Source organism: Mizuhopecten yessoensis, unplaced genomic scaffold, assembly GCF_002113885.1.
Source record: "Mizuhopecten yessoensis strain PY_sf001 unplaced genomic scaffold, ASM211388v2 scaffold10363, whole genome shotgun sequence".
Taxonomy (NCBI): domain Eukaryota; kingdom Metazoa; phylum Mollusca; class Bivalvia; order Pectinida; family Pectinidae; genus Mizuhopecten; species Mizuhopecten yessoensis.
The window spans coordinates 322,103-344,880 of record NW_018408509.1 but is presented as its reverse complement, the minus strand read 5'-3'; the positions used below and the strand labels follow the sequence as shown (position 1 = coordinate 344,880).

Genomic DNA, 22,778 nt, shown 5'->3' with positions numbered 1-22,778 from the left:
TATTTGTATAGATCGTGGCATGCCTTACCTCCGCTATATTTGTATAGATCGTGGCATGCCTTACCTCCGCTATATTTGTATAGATCGTGGCATGCCTTACCTCTTTGATGAGCACTTCGTTTCAGCACTCTCCTTCCCAACAAGGAATTCATATCAAACGAGCCGGAACCATCCACATGCAGTCCATAGGATTCCATCATAGCCTCTAAGGAACTTCTGGAAAATATCAGGATGACACTATTGCCTAATGGATTCCGTGATTCAAAGGTTTTTCATGATGCGGTAACAACATTGTCCCCGTCAAAATAAAGCTTGTTTTCCTAGATTGTGATTGAAACCGATCCTCTCCACTGAATGATGCTGTCTGTTTAAAAACATTATTTTATTTTAGGAATAAACAAGTTTTGCATTGGTTGCTGCTATTTAACTTTCCTGAAGAAATCTTGACATGTGAACCTCGAGATGACAATACAATCGCCGTCGATAAGGCTGTACAAAAAGCGCATGCACACTTAGTTGTAATACATGTACGAAATCAGTATCAGTTGACCAACTAATAAACGTTACGTTGCCGAATCAATTTTTCTGTATGATGTTCATTTCATATATGTGTAATCGACGGTGATATTTATTGCCAACTAGAACGTATTATACAGCTTTGTGTTTCACTGGCCATTGTGATAACGGTGACAAAAAAACCCATATCGTACTAGTCACTGACACGTCACACATAAACACTTACTGGTTCTGCTATATGAACATTTATACAATATAGATAATAGTTAATGATATTTTCCCATAGGTTTCCCAAAGGGTACCAGAAAAAAACATAATAAGTAACGGGCACCTGTAGTGAATTCTCTGTAAAATAACTAACTCTAACTTCGTTATTATTTATACAGGTACCTTCGCGTAAAACTTTTACGTTATTTTACTGGAAAGCAGCAGTAGTGAGTCTAACTTTCCAATGATAGGACACATGGCTTGTTAATGAGGCATTTACTACAGCAAGTGTAATTGAATGATTATTTTAGTGAGTTAATTCGTGAGGACATCAACTCACAAAGCGATCAGAAATATCAGTCTGTTGGTTTGATATACATGAATATTTTCACGTGTTAATGTATATTTCAGGATATTTTTTTTATGATTGGCAGTTCTTATTAAATATCTAACATAGTGACTTGTTATAAGACCCGGATGTTTATACCTTTCGTGTTCTACCACTTGTGGGTAACGTCTTGTAAGCTATTTTATTGGCTTATCTTTCAATTTTGACGTTAGGTAACAATAATTTACCCGTCATCTGCCATTACGACGTCATGAGTCAAGGCCATTTCCCCCCAGATCGGGAATAGGAATATTATATTTCCACGAGCAACACGTGGCTTTCTAGATTAAATACGATCATTATGTGAGAGAAATGTCCCCACACTAGCGATGCTTGATTATCGTGTTTATCTTATTCTCATTACCTACTTTTCAAAATGTAAAAGACCTTCGGTGAAACTAGTTCCTTTATACTATTCATAAATAAATAAACTCGAGTTAGATAAACACGGTGACCAATCATCACTCGTTGGTAAATATCTATACTGTAGACATCTTGTGCCCTACCTTACACAACGGGAACACTTACGCATTCTGGGAACTTGCACAAATACCTACCTATTTTTACCGGCTTCTCGAAATCCTTTTGCGAAAGGGTTTCTGGCAATCTTCAATCTTGTTATCTGTAACGTATTTAATTATGATATATAATTTGTAATTTAGTAACTTAAATGTTAATTTCCCGTTTGTTACTTTCATATTCTATAATAGGATTGACATTTGGTAATGTAACTGTAAGTTTCCCGTTTCCTGTTTTCAGCTTTCGTTTTGCATCATTATCATTGTAAGGTTTCATCATTGTAAACACGGTAAATCATCCGATAAAAAAATAACAATATTTCATCGCTGTAATCGGGAGCCTATCAGGAAGATCACAGCGAGGACTGAGATAAGAGAAGGGCCCTTCACACTCATCCTGGGGCCTCACTGACGACATCTGTCTAACCAACTATCTACATTATCTCTTTAGCGATAGCGCGAGATTAATTGGTTAGCTTTTTTTTATCTGCCTTTTGAAAAAAGAAAATTAACGTATAAACACATTTGATTGTTGTGTGTTTGAAGTCTATTCTAGGCGATTTAAGTTTACCCACCTCTTGGTTTTGGTAAGCTGTCACTGCTATGAACGATGTTTGGGGGAAAATGGCGACAAAGTGTTCTTTCTCAGGTTCTCCTGGTGTCTGGTCCAATGTCACACTCTCTACGTGTATTCGTGGGATAAACTTTTGCATCGACACTAAGGATATCTGCAGGGAGAGAAGATTGAACTGTTATAACCTATTTCTACCAATAGGCATATATGCTAGAGACATTAGCATAGCATGGTAATTTATGCGTGATCGTGTCGTTGATTTGCATTACATGAAGCTACGTTAGTCCCTGTGATCCTACAAGCAATACACTGTGTTCATAATTCAGATACAGCTCCGGTTTACCCTCTTACCACTCATGGTTGATTTGACATTTTAACTAACCCCCTAGTTTTGACCAAAACACTTCTGTTTTTTCTTGATATTTAAGGAAATCCACTTTGAACATAACACACCAGCATTGTGTTGAGGTAACCAATTTGACCCTTACGACCATATCACTCATACGATGATCAATGCCCCCTTGTCGTCTATGAATAAAGAAGAAAAGATTTCATTTTCAGCACATAATTAATGATAAACTCCACCATCCATTATAACAAAATAGTTCCTCAAACGCAATTTGGTCGCAATTGGCGTTGTTTGATGTCCATCATAAAAATTATATTATGATTTTGAGAAAAAAAAGTACCTGGCCCGCTCTCATCTTATCGCTGTTGGTCAGCTTTATGCGTTCGAATGACACGACCTGTGACGTCAGATGAGAAGAGTCCAATGGAGAGTCGGGATGATGATGGACTTGGTTAGGGACCATCGTTTCTCCTGATCCAGATACCATCCACTTTGAACTACAAGTCACAAGGAGGTCGGGATTGTTGAAGACTTTTAAATAATACAGTTTGATGTTAATTTCTGCTAATTGTTGCAAGGATACATAAGAAAGACCCTCATTTGGAACCAAGAGCAGTATTGACAACATAATTTTATTTTAACCAATTAAAAAGACGTTTCGTGCAAATACAAAATGAAGGACTAGATTATGACTTAACGTCGAAAAGCACAAGGACCGAGGAATCACAAACTGCAAACAACAGGGATAAATGAAAAACACCAGTGAACAACAGGGACGGAAGAATCACAGAAGTTAACAACTTGGACAGTGGAAACAACCAACAGTGAACAACAGGGACCGAGGAATCACAAACAGTTAACAACAGGGAACGTGGAAATAACCAACAGTGAACAACAGGAACCGAGGAATCACAAACAGTTAACAACAGTGACCGTGGAAACAACCAACAGTGAACAACAGGGACCGTGGAAACAACCAACAGTGAACAACAGGGACCGAGGAATCACAAACAGTTAACAACAGGGACAGTGGAAACAACCAACAGTGAACAACAGGGACCGAGGAATCACAAACAGTTAACAACAGGGACCGTGGACACAACCAACAGTGAACAACAGGGACCGTGGAAACAACCAACAGTGAACAACAGGGACAGTGGAAACAACCAACAGTGAACAACAGGGACCGAGGAATCACAGAAATTTACAACAGGGACCGAGGAATCAACCAACAGTTAACAACAGGGACCGAGGAATCACAAACAGTTAACAACAGGGACCGATGAATCAACCAACAGTTAACAACAGGGACTGAGGAATCACAAACAGTTAACAGCAGAAACTGTGGAATCACAGAAATTTACAACAGGGACCGAGGAATCAACCAACAGTTAACAACAGGGACCGAGGAATCACAAACAGTTAACAACAGGGACCGAGGAATCACAAACAGTTAACAACAGGGACCGAGGAATCACAAACAGTTAACAACAGGGACCGTGGACACAACCAACAGTGAACAACAGGGACCGTGGAAACAACCAACAGTGAACAACAGGGACAGTGGAAACAACCAACAGTGAACAACAGGGACCGAGGAATCACAGAAATTTACAACAGGGACCGAGGAATCAACCAACAGTTAACAACAGGGACCGAGGAATCACAAACAGTTAACAACAGGGACCGATGAATCAACCAACAGTTAACAACAGGGACTGAGGAATCACAAACAGTTAACAGCAGAAACTGTGGAATCACAGAAATTTACAACAGGGACCGAGGAATCAACCAACAGTTAACAACAGCGACCGAGGAAACAACCAATAGTTAACAACAGGGACCGAGGAAACAACCAACAGTTAACAACAGGGACCGAGGAATCACAAACAGTTAACAACAGGGACCGAGGAATCACAAACAGTTAACAACAGGGACCGTGGACACAACCAACAGTGAACAACAGGGACCGTGGAAACAACCAACAGTGAACAACAGGGACAGTGGAAACAACCAACAGTGAACAACAGGGACCGAGGAATTACAGAAGTTTACAACAGGGACCGAGGAAACAACCAACAGTTAACAACAGGGACCGTGGAAACAACCAACAGTTAACAACAGGGACCGAGGAATCACAAACAGTTAACAACAGGGACCGAGGAATCACAAACAGTTAACAACAGGGACCGAGGAATCACAAACAGTTAACAACAGGGACCGTGGACACAACCAACAGTGAACAACAGGGACCGTGGAAACAACCAACAGTGAACAACAGGGACAGTGGAAACAACCAACAGTGAACAACAGGGACCGAGGAATTACAGAAGTTTACAACAGGGACCGAGGAATCAACCAACAGTTAACAACAGGGACCGTGGAAACAACCAACAGTTAACAACAGGGACCGAGGAATCACAAACAGTTAACAACAGGGACCGAGGAATCACAAACAGTTAACAACAGGGACCGAGGAATCACAAACAGTTAACAACAGGGACCGTGGACACAACCAACAGTGAACAACAGGGACCGTGGAAACAACCAACAGTGAACAACAGGGACAGTGGAAACAACCAACAGTGAACAACAGGGACCGAGGAATTACAGCAGTTTACAACAGGGACCGAGGAATCAACCAACAGTTAACAACAGGGACCGTGGAAACAACCAACAGTGAACAACAGGGACCGAGGAATCACAAACAGTTAACAACAGGGACTGAGGAATCAACCAACAGTTAACAACAGGGACCGAGGAAACAACCAACAGTGAACAACAGGGACCGAGGAATCACAAACAGTTAACAACAAGGACAGTGGAAACAACCAACAGTGAACAACAGGGACCGAGGAATCACAAACAGTTAACAACAGGGACTGAGGAATCAACCAACAGTTAACAACAGGGACCGAGGAATCAACCAACAGTTAACAACAGGGACCGAGGAATCACAAACAGTTAACAAGAGGGACCGAGGTATCACAAACAGTTAACAGCAGGGACCGAGGAATCACAAACAGTTAACAACAGGGACCGAGGAATCACAAACAGTTAACAGCAGGGACCGAGGAATCACAAACAGTTAACAACAGGATCGTGGACACAACCAACAGTGAACAACAGGGACCGTGGAAACAACCAACAGTGAACAACAGGGATAGTGGAAACAACCAACAGTGAACAACAGGGACCGATGAATCAACCAACAGTTAACAACAGGGAACGGGGAATCACAAACAGTAATCAACAGGGACCTTGGAAACATTCAACAGTTATCAACAGTGACAGTGGAAACAACGAACAGTTAAAAACAGGGACTGAGGAATCACAAACAGTCAACAGCAGAAACTGTGGAATCACCGAAATTTACAACAGGGACCGAGGAATCAACCAACAGTTAACAACAGGGACCGATGAAACAACCAACAGTTAACAATAGGGACCGAGGAATCACAGAAATTTACAACAGGGACCGAGGAATCAACCACCAGTTACCACCAGGGACTGAGGAATCACAAACAGTTAACAACAGGGACCGAGGAATCACAAACCGTTAACAACAGGGACTGAGGAATCAACCAACAGTTAACAACAGGGACCGAGGAATCAACCAACAGATAACAACAGGGACCGAGGAATCACAAACAGTTAACAGCAGGGACCGAGGAATCACAAACAGTTAACAACAGGACCGTGGACACAACCAACAGTGAACAACAGGGACCGATGAATCAACCAACAGTTAACAACAGGGAACGGGGAATCACAAACAGTAATCAACAGGGACCTTGGAAACATTCAACAGTTATCAACAGTGACAGTGGAAACAACCAACAGTTAAAAACAGGGACTGAGGAATCACAAACAGTTAACAGCAGAAACTGTGGAATCACCGAAATTTACAACAGGGACCGAGGAATCAACCAACAGTTAACAACAGCGACCGAGGAAACAACCAATAGTTAACAACAGGGACCGAGGAAACAACCAACAGTTAACAACAGGGACCGAGGAAACAACCAACAGTTAACAATATACAATTGTTTCATGGCTATTGTTTATTACCCAATAGTCTATATAAATCATAATTAGTCATTTTTGACTGTTTCTGGCCTTTGTCCAATTTCGCCTGTAGGGGTGAAACAGTCAAAACTGTTTTCCCGGTCAGAGTGAACTGTTACCCGGCGCGAATTTGGTGCGCAGAAATCCCCCCTCGAGAGCCCCGTTCAAGCGTTTCGGTGACCGCGACTCAGTGTTGAAGCAATGGCAACATTGCATGCAGCATTGATACTAATATTTATTTGGTGATAAAACGATTGTTTCAATGCTATTTGGGTAACAGTCAAAACTATCAACCTCGGTAGTGGGAAGCCCTATGGAACTGTTTGCCCTCGGGATGATAGTTTTGACTGTTCCCCAAATAGCCATGGAACAATTGTATACTGTGGAAACAACCAACAGTTAACAACAGGGACTGTGGAAACAACCAACAGTTAACAACAGGGACTGGTCAAACACCAAATATTAACAACATGGACCGAGCAAACACCAAAAATTAAACGACAGTGACCTGGAAAAACCATCCTCGAAATTATAGAGATTTCGCTATCATACTTTCTCTTACGTACTCCTGGAATAATTTCGAAATCGAAGGCTCTGTTCACTCCACATTGTGAATGATACATGTATGCTTCCTTGATTCTTTGATTAACATCAGAACTATCGCGCGGCTCCGTAACGGTAAAATTGACTGACTTTGAAGTCGGATGTCGCTCCAGTTATCTTCAATAGTAAGGTATAGTTGTTTTCACCTGAAACCAATGAAATAGCTGACCGCGTGCCTTAGTTGTTGTCAAGACATATTCCAGAGGTGCAGAGAGCGAGCGTAGCCCATAGAATTTCGAGGATGGGTAAAAAACAAAACCAACACAAAGCGAAAGGACCAAGAAAATACAACAAATTAAAAAACAAAACAACGAACCAACGGAACGACCGGGACTACGGACGAAGGAAGTACCAACAGGGATACGTCACCAGCAGTAAGTGTGACACAATCTTTATCTGACTAGCATACTTAACAAATACTTCTCAGTAAAACAATGACCGCTGACATGCTTACCTGTTATAAACCTCTCTGTGGTTAACCTGTCCGATAGAACGGAACCACAGACCAGCTTACCTTTTGTTAACTTGTCTGGCTGACCAGCTTAACTGCGATATGGCTGTCTGACTGACCAGATAACCTGTGATAATCCAGTATGACTGACCAGCTTACCTGTGATATACGTATCTGTACTTGTGTTTATCCTGTTGCTGGAAGTCTAAATACACTTTGTATCGTTTTTTGGATTCCAGCCCTTGGATTCTAACCCTGATGGCAGGAAACATTCGCCTACATGGAGAGAAAGTGTTAGTTACAACTATGAGCTTGAAAAGTATAATTTTCAATGAAGAAATGCTCTGAAATATTTCAGCTTTTATTCATAAATGAATTCAGTCCCACCGAATGTTATATAATGTTTGTGACACACAACGTTAACACCTACAATAACAGTATTATGACTGCTTGACCTACCTTCCTGTTTTCGTGATTATCATCTCCGTGCCAAGGTTATGGAAGGCATGCCACAGATCACTGTGACATAGTTCAACACTAATCTGTCCTCGGTTGGACGTTTCTGTTAAAACAAAAGACGCGTGTGAAAGCATTTTCATTAGAAAACCAGCGATATGTGGTGTTAGCAATAAAAATGACCCATTTATGACGTTATGATTGTAGATTTACTGGTGGTGTTGTTTGTTGTGGTGGTAGTTGTTGGTGATGGTAGTTGTTGGTGGTGGTAGTTGTTGGTGGTGGTAGTTGGCGTTTGTAGTGGTAGCAGTGGTGCTGGGGATGGTGTTAGTATTGGTGGTAGTGGTAGTGGTAATAATTGGAATGTCATATACAGCATCAGGACTAACTAGAGCTATCACTGGGCCAGCTAGATATGTTTAAGTATTGTATCATATACACACCGACAGGGCCAGCCAGACATGTGTACGGTTTGTACCATATACACACTGACAGAGCAAGCCAGACATGTGTTCGCTTTGTATCATATACACACCGACAGGGTCGGCCAGACATGTGTACGGTTTGTATCATATACACACCCACAGGGCCAGCCAGCCATGTGTACGGTTTGAACCATATACACACCCACAGGGCCAGCCAGACATGTGTACGGTTTTTAGCATATACACACTGACAGAGCAAGCCAGACATGTGTACGCTTTGTATCATATACACACCGACAGGGCCAGCCAGACATGTGTACGGTTTGTAACATATACACACCGACAGGGCCAGCCAGACATATGTACGTTTTGTACCATATACACACCGACAGGGCCAGCAAGACATGTGTATGTTTTGTACCATATACACACTGACAGGGCCAGCCAGACCTGATGTACGGTTTGTACCATATACACACTTACAGGGCCAGCCAGACATGTGTACGGTTTTTAGCATATACACACTTACAGAGCAAGCCAGACATGTGTACGCTTTGTATCATATACACACTGACAGGGCCAGCCAGACATGTGTACGGTTTGTACCATATACACACCGACAGGGCCAGCCAGACATATGTACGTTTTGTACCATATACACACCGACAGGGCCAGCAAGACATGTGTATGTTTTGTACCATATACACACTGACAGGGCCAGCCAGACATGATGTACGGTTTGTACCATATACACACTTACAGGGCCAGCCAGACATGTGTACGGTTTGTACCATATACACACCGACAGGGCCAGCCAGACATGTGTACGGTTTGTACCATATACACACTGACAGGGCCAGCCAGACATGTGTACGGTTTGTACCATATACACACTGACAGGGCCAGCCAGACATGTGTACGGTTTGTACCATATACACACTGACAGGGCCAGCCAGACATGTGTACGGTTTGTACCATATACACACTGACAGGGCCAGCCAGACATGTGTACGGTTTGTACCATATACACACTGACAGGGCCAGCCAGACATGTGTACGGTTTGTACCATATACACACTGACAGGGCCAGCCAGACATGTGTACGGTTTGTACCATATACACACTGACAGGGCCAGCCAGACATGTGTACGGTTTGTACCATATACACACCGACAGGGCCAGCCAGACATGTGTACGGTTTGTACCATATACACACCGACAGGGCCAGCCAGACATGTGTACGGTTTGTATCATATACACACTGACAGGGCCAGCCAGACATGTGTACGGTTTTTACCATATACACACCGACAGGGCCAGCCAGACATGTGTACGGTTTGTACCATATACACACCGACAGGGCCAGCCAGACATGTGTACGGTTTTTACCATATACACACCGACAGGGCCAGCCAGACATGTGTACGGTTTGTACCATATACACACCGACAGGGCCAGCCAGACATGTGTACGGTTTCTATCACCCATACTGGATATGTTTGGTTTATTTTCCATGTTTACTAGGTCAAAGAGATACAGTTATCACGTATGTAGGTCGATTTGATTACCAGATTATTTAACTGATACGCGCATTATGATCATTAGGTGTGTACAAGAGTTTTCACTTTAATATACACTAATACAAAATACCATCTAGGTGTCCCGATATTGGGGAGGGTATTCTCGTACACTCGTATATAATAGGAAGGTTGATGAGAACGTCATTCTTTTAACTATTATGACCGATAAAAAGGACTTTTTGAAAGATAGAAAAATATAGTCTATACTGATATTGATTTGATTCATCTATCTTCATAAACCATTTGTTTTCTACTGATAATCAAACAGTAAATTATACTACTTTATCATTACAAATACAGAGAAAGGAAACTTCTGTTAACAAAATGTGAGCCAAACAAAGTAAACATTTTAATGTGTAACATATGGCTATTTCATCCATCAGTGGAACCTAATGTCAATAGACACGTCTACAGACGTTCCGAAACATATGTAGAATAAAGTAAATCGGGACAGGTGTCTTTAAAACCCTTTACGATGTTACAAGTGACAACGTTTGGCTACAATAGATAACTTTTATTTTTATTCCATGTAAACTCTGCCTCTGTAATTCCAGTTAAAGGCTTCGGCCAACCGTGGGGACTGACAGACAACCAGAAGAGTACGGCCAACCTCGATCGGGGACTGACAGTCAACCAGCAGAGTACGGCCAACCTCGATCGGGGACCGACAGGCAACCAGCAGAGTACGGCCAACCTCGATCGGGGACCGACAGTCAACCAGCAGAGTACGGCCAACCTCGATCGGGGACTGACAGTCAACCAGCAGAGTACGGCCAACCTCAATCGGGGACTGACAGTCAACCAGCAGAGTACGACCAACCTCGATCGGGGACTGACAGTCAACCAGTAGGGTTTACCACCTTGTGACATAAATACATCTCTAGAAGTGCAGCACTGATTTGGAAAAAGACTGTTTGCTGCATTAACACCGACCGTGATTGGTCTTTGTAACGTTCAACAAAATAACATGGACCGTGATTGGTCTTTGTAACGTTCAACTCAATAACATGGACCGTGAGTGTTCTTTGTAACGTTCAACTCAATAACATGGACCGTGAGTGTTCTTTGTAACGTTCAAGTCAATAACAAGGAATGGCCATTTTAAAGGGATAAGCTTTTATTTACGAACTTTGAACATAATCAGAAGTTATACATGCATGGCGAGTGCGCATGTCAGGTTATACTCGTATAACACTAGCGTGATCATCTAGAAACGCTTATCTGGTGTAAAGATGTCCACGCTTATCTCATGTGAAGATGTCCATTGTCGTAAGAGCAAGGAATGAATGACAGTTCTCACAGGAAAACAAACAACAAACAGATAAAACGAGAATAATGAGTGAAAAATTACACGTGATAATCCTCGGTTTGATATCAAATCATCGGCGTTCGGCTGACCGATTGGTGTATATGCAACTTGCTCTGGTTCCTATCGCTATATGTGTAGTGTTATACCAGCCTGACAATGCTAGGAAAAGCGCGGGACAGTGATCAATAGATAGGGACCGATAGCTGACACTAGATATCGGTAGATAACCGTAGTGGTCATTGGTCAAGAGGGCCAACGGCCAGTAGATGGACACGCGCAAATCACATTCCCACTGGTTGCGGTTAGTTCTCGGGTTATAATTTCTATAGTCATCTACCACTGGGTTTTTTTTTATAGTTTCATACAAAATTTCTTTAACAGAAACCCCAATAAAGTGTATATATGTATTTGATCCGTGTTCGTTATGTTCCGCTCATCTAGCACGACATGCCTCTGAGCTTACGAAATAGTGTGGCGTCTGTCAAATTTATTATTTAAATGCCATTTTCTGAATGAACGAGAAGGCTAAAGAAATGCAGTTTTACTTGTAACAGGCTAAGCTGAAGCGTTGTCAAGATTGTTCAAATGAATGGTCTTAACCTTCAAATGACATATTAGTCAATATCAAGGGTAAGAGTAAATATGTAAATAAAAAAAAACATTCTTCTGAATAACCATTTGTCATTTGGTAATGTTACTTAACCTGTTGTGTCAGCCTGTTTGCCATCAAAATTATAACGTACGACCTTGACCCACTTTGAAGGTCACCGATGTGAAATGTGTTTGCTATTGCAAGCCAAGTTGTCATTTATGCATGGAGCAATGTTGATCCAGTACTTAACCAAATTATATAAGATATCTCATATAGTATATAAGATATCTTATAAAAGATATAAGATATCTCATTTAATTTTCTTTATAAGATATCTTATATCTTTTATGAGATATCTTATATAATATATAAGATATCTTATATTTTTTATGAGATATCTTATAAAGAAAGGTATATAAGATATCTTATAAAATATATAAGATATCTCATTTATTATATAAGATATCTTATAAAGTATATAATATATCTCATAAAGTATATAAGATATCTTATATAATTAAATAAGATATCTTATATAATTTGGTTAAGTACTGGATCAACATTGCTCCATGAATAAATGACAACTTGGCTTGCCATAGTTTGCCGATATAATTGAATATTGGGTGAGCAAACCATGCCACTGGGCCCCTTTATCGCAAAAAATATTTGTCCACGTAGTGTTTAATAGTTAGTTTATTATAACGTCAATTAGCAATAAACAACGTCTAAATATAAATTTAATTAACGTATTATTTAAGTTCATTTTCAAATATGATCAATATCGTCGTCATCCTAACTAAATAATACTACCACGACCTATGTTGGTGTACGGTAAGTCCCCCCTGCTGGTGTATCTCCTCACACATCAGATAACGGGCTGATATACGTACAGTACACACATCAAAGGGCTAGATGTTTACTCGTCTACGGGTACCTATCCTCTCCGTAGATTAATCTGATAGCTGTATCTCTTTTTTCATCAGTCAACAGATATTCATTTTGATCAACAGATAGCTACAACATTTATGGGAATGTCAATAAATGCAAATATATACGAATCACTGGTAACATTGCACTCATCTACAGGCTCAGATCCTACACTAACAAAGGAAAAACACCATCGAGGTCAACACTACACTAACATCCTACACTTACAAAGGGATACACCATCGAGGTCAACACTACATTCAGATCCTACACTAACAAAGGGAAAACGCCATCGAGGTCAACACTACATTCAGATCCTACACTAACAAAGGGAAAACGCCATCGAGGTTAACACTACATTCAGATCCTACATTTATATAGTATAAAACGCCATCGAGGTAAATACTACATTCAGATCCTACACTTATATAGTATAATACGCCATCGAGGTAAATACTACATTCAGATCCTACACTCACAAAATACACATAGTATGCTGCATCAACATCAACTACGGGTTGCTAGTAATATACTCTAATATTCACCAGGATAGCTGTTTTCCTATAACATCTGACACAATTCGAAGTGACCATTTTGTATAAATGTATATAGTACCCCAGCCACAGCTGTTATTCACACTCAACACTACACAGAAACTCATCGTCATAAATCTATTTACAACAGTTTACATGATTTTTCGTATTAATTGTTAATTAATTATATTAATTGTCCATAATACCTCTATAAGCGAACAGATAAACAAAGATTTCGTTCAATGCTTAAAAAGTAAAATTGTATTCAGTTAATTTATACAAAAAAAATCTGTTCTCATACCAAGCATTCTACTCAAAGTTGTAAATTGTATTATACGTATAAGAGTTAACGTTATCACGGAGCCCCCACTCTGACATGTACACACTTAGTTTATTTCGTTTTATTAAACTACTATTTCGATGTAACCAATTATTACTTTTCAAACTACTATGATTCTCTTGTGGTTTGATTTTACGATATTTCTTTAGTTTATAATAAATCATAACACGGAATTAGAGGCTATCTAAGTCCGTGATCATACCAATATGGTTTAATGTTTAACATAAGTCTTTAATTAATAATAAATCCAACCATTATGGTTTTGCTTTAACATTCATTGTTTGTTTATTTTATTTATACCATTATAGGCTATTTTTTTACGATAGGTCTATAGTTTATAATTAATCATACAATTTTGGTTTAATGCTTTACCAAACATCTGTAGTTTGTTTTAATCATACCAATGCGGTTAAATTTTCACGACACATCTTTAGGTTATAATTGATCATAGTGAAGTGATTGTTAGAATGAATAAATGAATACAAATGAATGAATGAGAAACCTCTTACATGAGGACTAAATACATGGCCCAAGGGTTTCAGTTAAACCATACATCTTTAGTTTATAACCAATCAAATCATTATGGTCTAATTTTTACCATATATTTTTAGTTTATAATTAACCGTACGATTTTATAAGATAGCACAGCACGGTGATACACATAGGCATTTCTATTGACTATTACTATCATTATTATTATAATGAATTCATTGTGAGGTGTTGTCAGAATGGATGAAAGCTCTCAGTATAATTATTGTGTAGAATAAACCAGACAGTCAACCCTGGCAGTATCCAAATAAACCAGACAGTCAACCCTGGCAGTATCCAAATAAACCAGACAGTCAACCCTGGCAGTATCCAAATAAACCAGACAGTCAACCCTGGCAGTATCCAAATAAACCAGACAGTCAACCCTGGCAGTATCCAAATAAACCAGACAGTCAACCCTGGCAGTATCCAAATAAACCAGACAGTCAACCCTGGCAGTATCCAAATAAACCAGACAGTCAACCCTGGCAGTATCCAAATAAACCAGACCATCAACCCTGGCAGTATCCAAATAAACCAGACAGTCAACCCTGGCAGTATCCAAATAAACCAGACAGTCAACCCTGGCAGTATCCAAATAAACCAGACAGTCAACCCTGGCAGTATCCAAATAAACCAGACAGTCAACCCTGGCAGTATCCAAATAAACCAGACAGTCAACCCTGGCAGTATCCAAATAAACCAGACAGTCAACCCTGGCAGTATCCAAATAAACCAGACAGTCAACCCTGGCAGTATCCAAATAAACCAGACAGTCAACCCTGGCAGTATCCAAATAAACCAGACAGTCAACCCTGGCAGTATCCAAATAAACCAGACAGTCAACCCTGGCAGTATCCAAATAAACCAGACAGTCAACCCTGGCAGTATCCAAATAAACCAGACAGTCAACCCTGGCAGTATCCAAATAAACCAGACAGTCAACCCTGGCAGTATCCAAATAAACCAGACAGTCAACCCTGGCAGTATCCAAATAAACCAGACAGTCAACCCTGGCAGTATCCAAATAAACCAGACAGTCAACCCTGGCAGTATCCAAATAAACCAGACAGTCAACCCTGGCAGTATCCAAATAAACCAGACAGTCAACCCTGGCAGTATCCAAATAAACCAGACAGTCAACCCTGGCAATATCCAAATAAACCAGACCACCAACCCTGGCAGTATCCAAATAAACCAGACAGTCAACCCTGGCAGTATCCAAATAAACCAGACAGTCAACCCTGGCAATATCCAAATAAACCAGACCACCAACCCTGGCAGTATCCATTAATATCAATTTATTATACCATAAAGTTGATTTTCTTTCATATTTCTTTAGTTTATTATTTATCATACCATTACAGTTTATTATAATTAATCATGCAATAAAGTTGATTTTTTACATAATTCTTTAGTTTATTATTAATCATAAAAAAAGCTAAATATACATCTCTAGTTTTTAATTAATCATACCATTATAGTTTAATATTAATCATATCATTATAGTAAATATAAATCATGCCATTACAGTTTAATTTTACCATAAATCTTTAATTTGTTTTATACTACTATGGATATTGTTCTTCAAATTACTATCGCATAATTTTTATCATACCATTTTGGTATTATCATATTTTGTGGTTTTATTTTAACCATAGCTTTTTATTTTATTATTAATCATATCTTTATATTTTAATGTTAACCATACCCCCATGGTACCCGTTTGTATATGTTTATTCTCATAAGGTTCATGAGTTTCTTTTATCTACTGCCTGGTATATTTTTCATAAACCTCTTACTTTTTATCATCGTTTTTCATGAGTGAAATAATCTTCAGCATTAAAAAACAATGAATTATTAAATAACGATTGTCACATCATCAGATTCAAATTACTACGGATTGAAATAGTACAAATATTCATATGATGATTTAGAGAAGGCGTTACTTAGTTTGTCCTTTTGAGATTTCAATAAATGATCGTCCTAATACTAGCACACACAATCCACATTGGCTGCATGTTAACGATAATACAAAGTAATAATCTTACCATGAACTGTCTGTCTGGCCGGGTGTATACACTGTATACCTCCACTAGCGGCGGACGAGAGACATATATTCCTTACTGTATTCTCGGAGGCTGTGCATGTTTCCTCTCCTGTTCTCTCTGTAGTTTTGAGTCCCAGTAAATTTTCTATCTGAAACGCTTCTGCATTCGGGCTGAGCATATTGATAGAGTATCGTTTTCTTAGGATAAAAATAGAAACAAAATCAGGTGAAAACTTCCAACAGTAATTTACAAACATTCTTAATAGGAGTATTGTTTATGTGTAATAGATTATTCGTAATAAAGCAATGTTTGTTTTAGTATAGTAGGTTATTGATAAATTGAAATGTATCCATGTAAATTTTTAATAAATGATGTGTTTTATTTTATAGTACATGTTACATATAAAGTATTGTTTATTTATAATTTAGTTTTTTATGTTCACTTTTATGAACTTATAATATTTTGATACTCACTAATAAATAAATAAAGAGAATTTCAAAAATAATTATTGAATAAGAATAGACAATATCTGTGTTTAAAACATGATTTTCAATGAAATATAACCTTTAATTGAATTCCAAGTCATTTTACGCATTGTTGATTAGTTTAAACATTACATAAAAAATCGCAAAATGCACTAATCATTATGTAGAAGAAAGTAATTCCTTCATGAAATATTAACAATTCACCATATGCTTTAAATTCTCTTTTGTATTGATCATGACATGTCAATATGTTGATATGAAAAACAAAACACTTTTTTAAGCATCCATGACTATAAAGAAATAATGATTTGATCCTTTCCGTCACTATCTCTAAATACTGCAGCGAGTCAAAGCAACAACCAAATGGATTTAAGAGAGTGGACCAATGGAACAGACCACTCACAGTAACATGGCGCTCAGACAGATGTTAACATTTATCATGTTACTGACATTGAAATCAAGGATTGCAATGGTAACACAAAGAGACAAGAGGAAAAGACAGAATAGCGTGGTCAACAAAAGTGGGTCAGTTAACAATATGTAAACTAAAACAATCAAAATAATTTATAGTAGTCCACTATACATACTTTATTGTAACTTTATTAGAAAATAACATCTGGAAAAGTACTTTCCTACTTATTAAAATGAGCAAAATTATAAGTTGTATTTAAGAAATGAAAAAAATTGCACAACGTAGTGCTATGTATCATTATAGTGAATGAGTGTTGGTTACCTTCAGAAGTTGGCCTGGTACATCTACCTACAGCAGCTCCTCACTCCAGCCCTGGGTACAGAGCCCTGGGTACAGGTAGTTGTGACGGTATTATCGTCCGGCCATAGGATAGCGCGACGCTTATCAAAGGTGCATTGTATGTAGTGTGATTACAATAATAGAGGTGTTGTTTTAGCAAGAAGTACTTCAACATGTTGGGCCCTATTTGACCCGAGAAGGTCAGACAGAAATGATAGGACTCCCAACCGAGCGCTTTTTCATCACCCGCTTAACAGATAACACAAGCTCTTATGTTACAGTATATGTCTTTTCTGTTTATATTTTGTTTGTATTCATCCGTCATGAACAATTTGGAAATTAAAAAATATAGCTATCAGATATGTAATAAGTTGAAAGAATTCTTCATTAGAGTGAAGGACAAGCCCAAACTGTTAGAAAATTACCAAAGGCAGAGCATAGAAGTTCAATATTTACATATCTATTGGTCAACCGGGACAATATGCATATATGTCTGCCCAACAGTATCGTCTGTATGACCACACGCAGTTATCTATCGATTCCACGGTTTTTTGAGGAGTTTGATGTTGGTTTCATTTCCATTTGAGTTACGGGTAACTTGGGTTTTCGAATCGGTTAATTCGGTCTGAAACAACTCCCTGGAAAGTCATGAATCAGATGTTTACACACCGATAATGTTCCCGAAGTGTTTATGACATGTTCTGAAAATGTAAATATCGCATTGCGGAACCTAACCAATCCTTGATGTATATCTTCAAATATCCCTATAAGGAAGCATTTGTATAGTAAAATAATAATACATATATAAGGAATAATTCATACAAGTTAATAACAAAACGTCCCTGTAAGGAACCGTTTACAAAGTGAAACAACCAAATATCTGTAAGGTCGTCATACAAGTAAATAACAAAGGTATCTTTTATAGAACCGTTCATCCTTCAATTGTAATGCATTGCGAAGGCAAATATTGTTATGAGACTATAACAACATTAGCTATTGTAACGTCATCGATGTCATTGCTGTAAACACTTAATTTGCTGTTCAAAACCTGTTCGAAATAACAAAATAAAGCATAACTACTCTATCAAAATGTAAATAAAAATAATGAATATTTAAGCAAATATGTTATGGTCCTATCACACACATTTCTATTGTTGACAAACTTACATAAAGCTTTATTAAGTTTGTCATCAATCATACAACATTTGCTAAAACATTGCTTAAATAGTAATATATCTGTAGGAATGCAAGTATAAGACAAAACTTCTCTGTAAGGAACAGTTTATATTTCAGTAATGAATGTTTTAGCAAATGCTGTTATGTTTATATCACACACATTGCTATTAGATGTCAAACTTAACAAAGCCAAGTAGCAAACAATTCACTGAGAAGGCAAATGATGTTGTGAGACTATAACAACATTTGCTATTGTAACGTCATCAATCTCTATTGTGACGTCATCAATTTTATTGTTGTCAAGACTTCATTTCAAAATATTTTATTAAATCAAATGATTCAATGGGAATTTGGCAACAGGCTATGCCTATACAAGCCCTCTCCCCTTGGTTACATACATTTCAAACAATAACATAATTATAATTTAGACATTAACATATTAGCACTGGCTTTGACCGTTAAATAGTACTTAATACTTAATATTTAATAGTCTATATCTATCTCTGAACTAAGCAAAATTAAAAAATTACAAATAAATAGAATTATCAGGGTAAAACAAATACAGTTTTTTTTCTTTCTTTACATAGTAACCAGTATATATCAAATATGTTTCAAAATGGAAAGCCATGTTTGTATACTGCATTTGTAAATAATCAAATTTTAATAAAAAAAATTCAATACAGTGAATGTTAAATATTATTAGTTGAATAATTTGTAACACCAACTTGTCCTCCATCACCACTCCTACTCCAGATAACAATTATAACTGGGCAGCACTAAAACAAGACTTAATTTGCTATTTATTAATTTGATAAAGCACAACTAATCTATCAAAATGACAATATTAATAATGAATATTTTAGCAAATACTGTTATGGTCCTATAACACACATTGCAGTTGCAAACAAACTTACATAAAACACTACTAGGCTTTGTTGAGTTTGTCATCAATAGCAAAGTGTGTTAAAGGACCATAACAACATTTGCTAAAAAATTCATTGCTTAAGTAAGGTCGTCATAAAAGTAAATAACAAAAGTTTTCTTATGGAAACGTTTATATAGTAAAATAATAAAATGTCTGTAGGAAACGTTTATATAGTAAAATAATAAAATGTCTGTAGGAATCGTTTATATAGTAAAATAATAAAATGTCTGTAGGAATCGTTCTACAAGTAGATAACAAAACCTTCCTGTCATGAATCATTTATGTAGTTATATAACCGAATATATGTAAGGTATTGTTCATACAAATTCAAAGAACTTATCAGAAAAAGTTTTTAAAAAACCAGTTATTGCCTCTTGGGAATCATTCAAACGTGTCATTAATCATTAAAGAAACTTTATTGGTGTTGTTTCGGCCAAAGAAACTTTATTGGTGTTGTTTCGGCCAAAGAAGCTTTATCAATGTTGTTTCAGCCAAAGAAACTTTATTGGTGTTGTTTCGGCCAAAGAAACTTTATTGGTGTTGTTTCGGCCAAAGCAACGAATTTAAATATTAGTCAAGAAATTTCCATTCCAAACATAGGTCCGTTTTGCAGATTATCTACCGAGGTTTTGGTCAAGTGTTCTATACTCTCAGATTGGTTGTCGATCTCTAAACAACTTTATTGGAAAATATTGATTTACCTTTCCCCCATTTAAGATCATCTCCTCCACTAGGTTACAGAATAATATCACAAACACATCTATGTATAGGTTTTTAATTGATTCTGTCCATCAGACAGAATATTGACATCAACTGGAAATCCTAGCATATGCCAAAAATGACATTTTCAGGGTGTATGTAGGCTTTATGTTTCGTTTTACTTCAATTTGATTTATCTAATTATTGTTTGGATGAAATACAGTATGTTCTTAAATGCTGATTTATTGAGAATATCATTTATTTCTAATTAATTTATATATTACAGTACACTTTAAGTAGGTGACGCCGGGTACCGTTTACGTCAGCTTATCATATATAGGGTGGAACAAGCTTGCTTGTATCGCCTCTCTTATTAGCCCCTACAACCCCATTCCAAATGTTACCAGTCGTTTAAGAATCAATTTCTTGTGAAATTGAAAGTGTCCCGTCTTGACACGGGCGATAACAGTTTAGGATGTAGAATTCCGGCGTGAAGCTGGTTATTTAGGGGAGATGAAAAAACCAAGTCTTTCCTATCTCACAATAAAGCTGCATCCTCCGGAGGATACCCGGTTGCCGGTCATCGCTAGCTTTTAATCCTTTAATCCTTATATTGCACTGTATTTATATTCCACTGTAAACAGATTACGGTAAAGGGTGAAACAATTTACAAGCAAGACGTAGCAACATTCCAGATGACACCGGGTACTTCCGGGTTATGTGCGACTAAGGTGAGAATGTATCGGTGTGTTTGTCCCGTATCTTTGTTATCATGGTAAACACAAGCGTGTACAACTTCAGAAGTGTATAATTGTTCTAGGCCAACGAGAGATGCTTGGTATCTAGTCCTGGCTAGTATCCTGTAGCTCTTGTTGACAGAGATGTCACTATTTTGGGATGGGCACTAGACAAATGTGTTGGATTCGCCATTAAAATGTCTCTGTCATCATCTCGACGACAATCGTACACAGACCAACACATTGTTCTGTCGATCTTCACATAAAACTGCAAAATAAATGGTAATACAATGCTCTTTAATTTCCAGAATACCAGAATATTTTTCACTCATGATAGCGTAAATATTTCAAAATATTAATTTATAACTGTTGAATAATGGTCGCCATTGCGTTGTGTTGCATTATTATCAGCATTACGTGAATGCTTATCTTGAAAGCGAACGAAATTCAGAAACCACATCGTTAACACCTAAACACAAATTATACCCCAGTGTCAATACCCATGAACAAGATAATACACAGTGTCAATAAATATTAACAAAGTATATCACAGTGTCAATACCCATGGACAAAATATACCACATCGTTAACACCTAAACACAAAATATACCCCAGTGTCAATACCCATGGACATGATATAGCACATTGTCGATATCCATGGACAAACTATACCCCAGTGTCAATACCTATTAACAAACTATATCACAGTGTCAATACCCATGGACAAAATAATACACAGTGTCAATTCCCATGGACAAAATAATACACAATGTCAATACCCAAAGACAAAATATACCACATTGTCGATACTCATGGACAAACTATACCCCAGTGTCAATACCTATTAACAAACTATACCACAGTGCCAATACCCATGGACAAAATAATAACCAGTGTCAATACCCATGGACAAAATAATACACAGTGTCAATACCCATGGACAAAATAATACACAATGTCAATACCCATGGACAAGATATACCACATTGTCGATATCCATGGACAAACTATACCACAGTAATAACTATCATGAACAAAATAGTACACAGTGTCAATACCCATGGACAAAATAATACACAGTGTTAATACCCATGGACAAAATAGTACACAGTGTCAATACCCAAGGACAAGATATACCACATTGTCGATATCCATGGACAAAATAATACAAAGTATCAACACCCATGGACAAAATATACCACAGTGTCAACATCAATGGACAAAATATACCACAGTGTCAATACACATGGACAAGATATACCACATTGTCGATATCCATGGACAAACTATACCCCAGTGTCAATACCTATTAACAAACTTTACCGCAGTAATACCCATGGACAAAATAATACACAGTGTCAATACCCATGGACAAGATATACCACATTGTCGATATCCGTGGACAAACTATACCACAGTGTTAACTATCATGGACAAAATAATACACAGTGTCAATACCAATGGATAAAATAATCCACAGTGTCAATACCCATGGCAAGATATACCACATTGTCAATATCCATGGACAAACTATACCACAGTGTTAACTATCATGGACAAAATAATACACAGTGTCAATACCAATGGATA

The 22,778-nt window shown here is 37.9% G+C and overlaps 1 protein-coding gene across 1 annotated transcript in view; it reads right to left on the bottom strand.

Annotated features, from left to right (window-relative positions):
• The window catches only part of LOC110460354 (T-box transcription factor TBX15-like), a 33,010-nt gene extending 15,291 nt beyond the window's left edge, over window positions 1-17,719 (bottom strand). Inside the window, exons 1-8 of the mRNA XM_021513222.1 lie at window positions 17,634-17,719; window positions 16,416-16,612; window positions 8,134-8,236; window positions 7,834-7,950; window positions 2,893-3,049; window positions 2,205-2,357; window positions 1,669-1,733; window positions 101-216 (exon numbers count right to left, since the gene is read on the bottom strand). Of these exons, the coding sequence (XP_021368897.1) occupies window positions 101-216; window positions 1,669-1,733; window positions 2,205-2,357; window positions 2,893-3,049; window positions 7,834-7,950; window positions 8,134-8,236; window positions 16,416-16,593 (889 nt within the window). The 5' untranslated portion in view covers window positions 16,594-16,612; window positions 17,634-17,719. The remainder of the gene's footprint in view (window positions 1-100; window positions 217-1,668; window positions 1,734-2,204; window positions 2,358-2,892; window positions 3,050-7,833; window positions 7,951-8,133; window positions 8,237-16,415; window positions 16,613-17,633) is intronic.
• Between the last annotated feature and the right edge of the window lie 5,059 nt (window positions 17,720-22,778).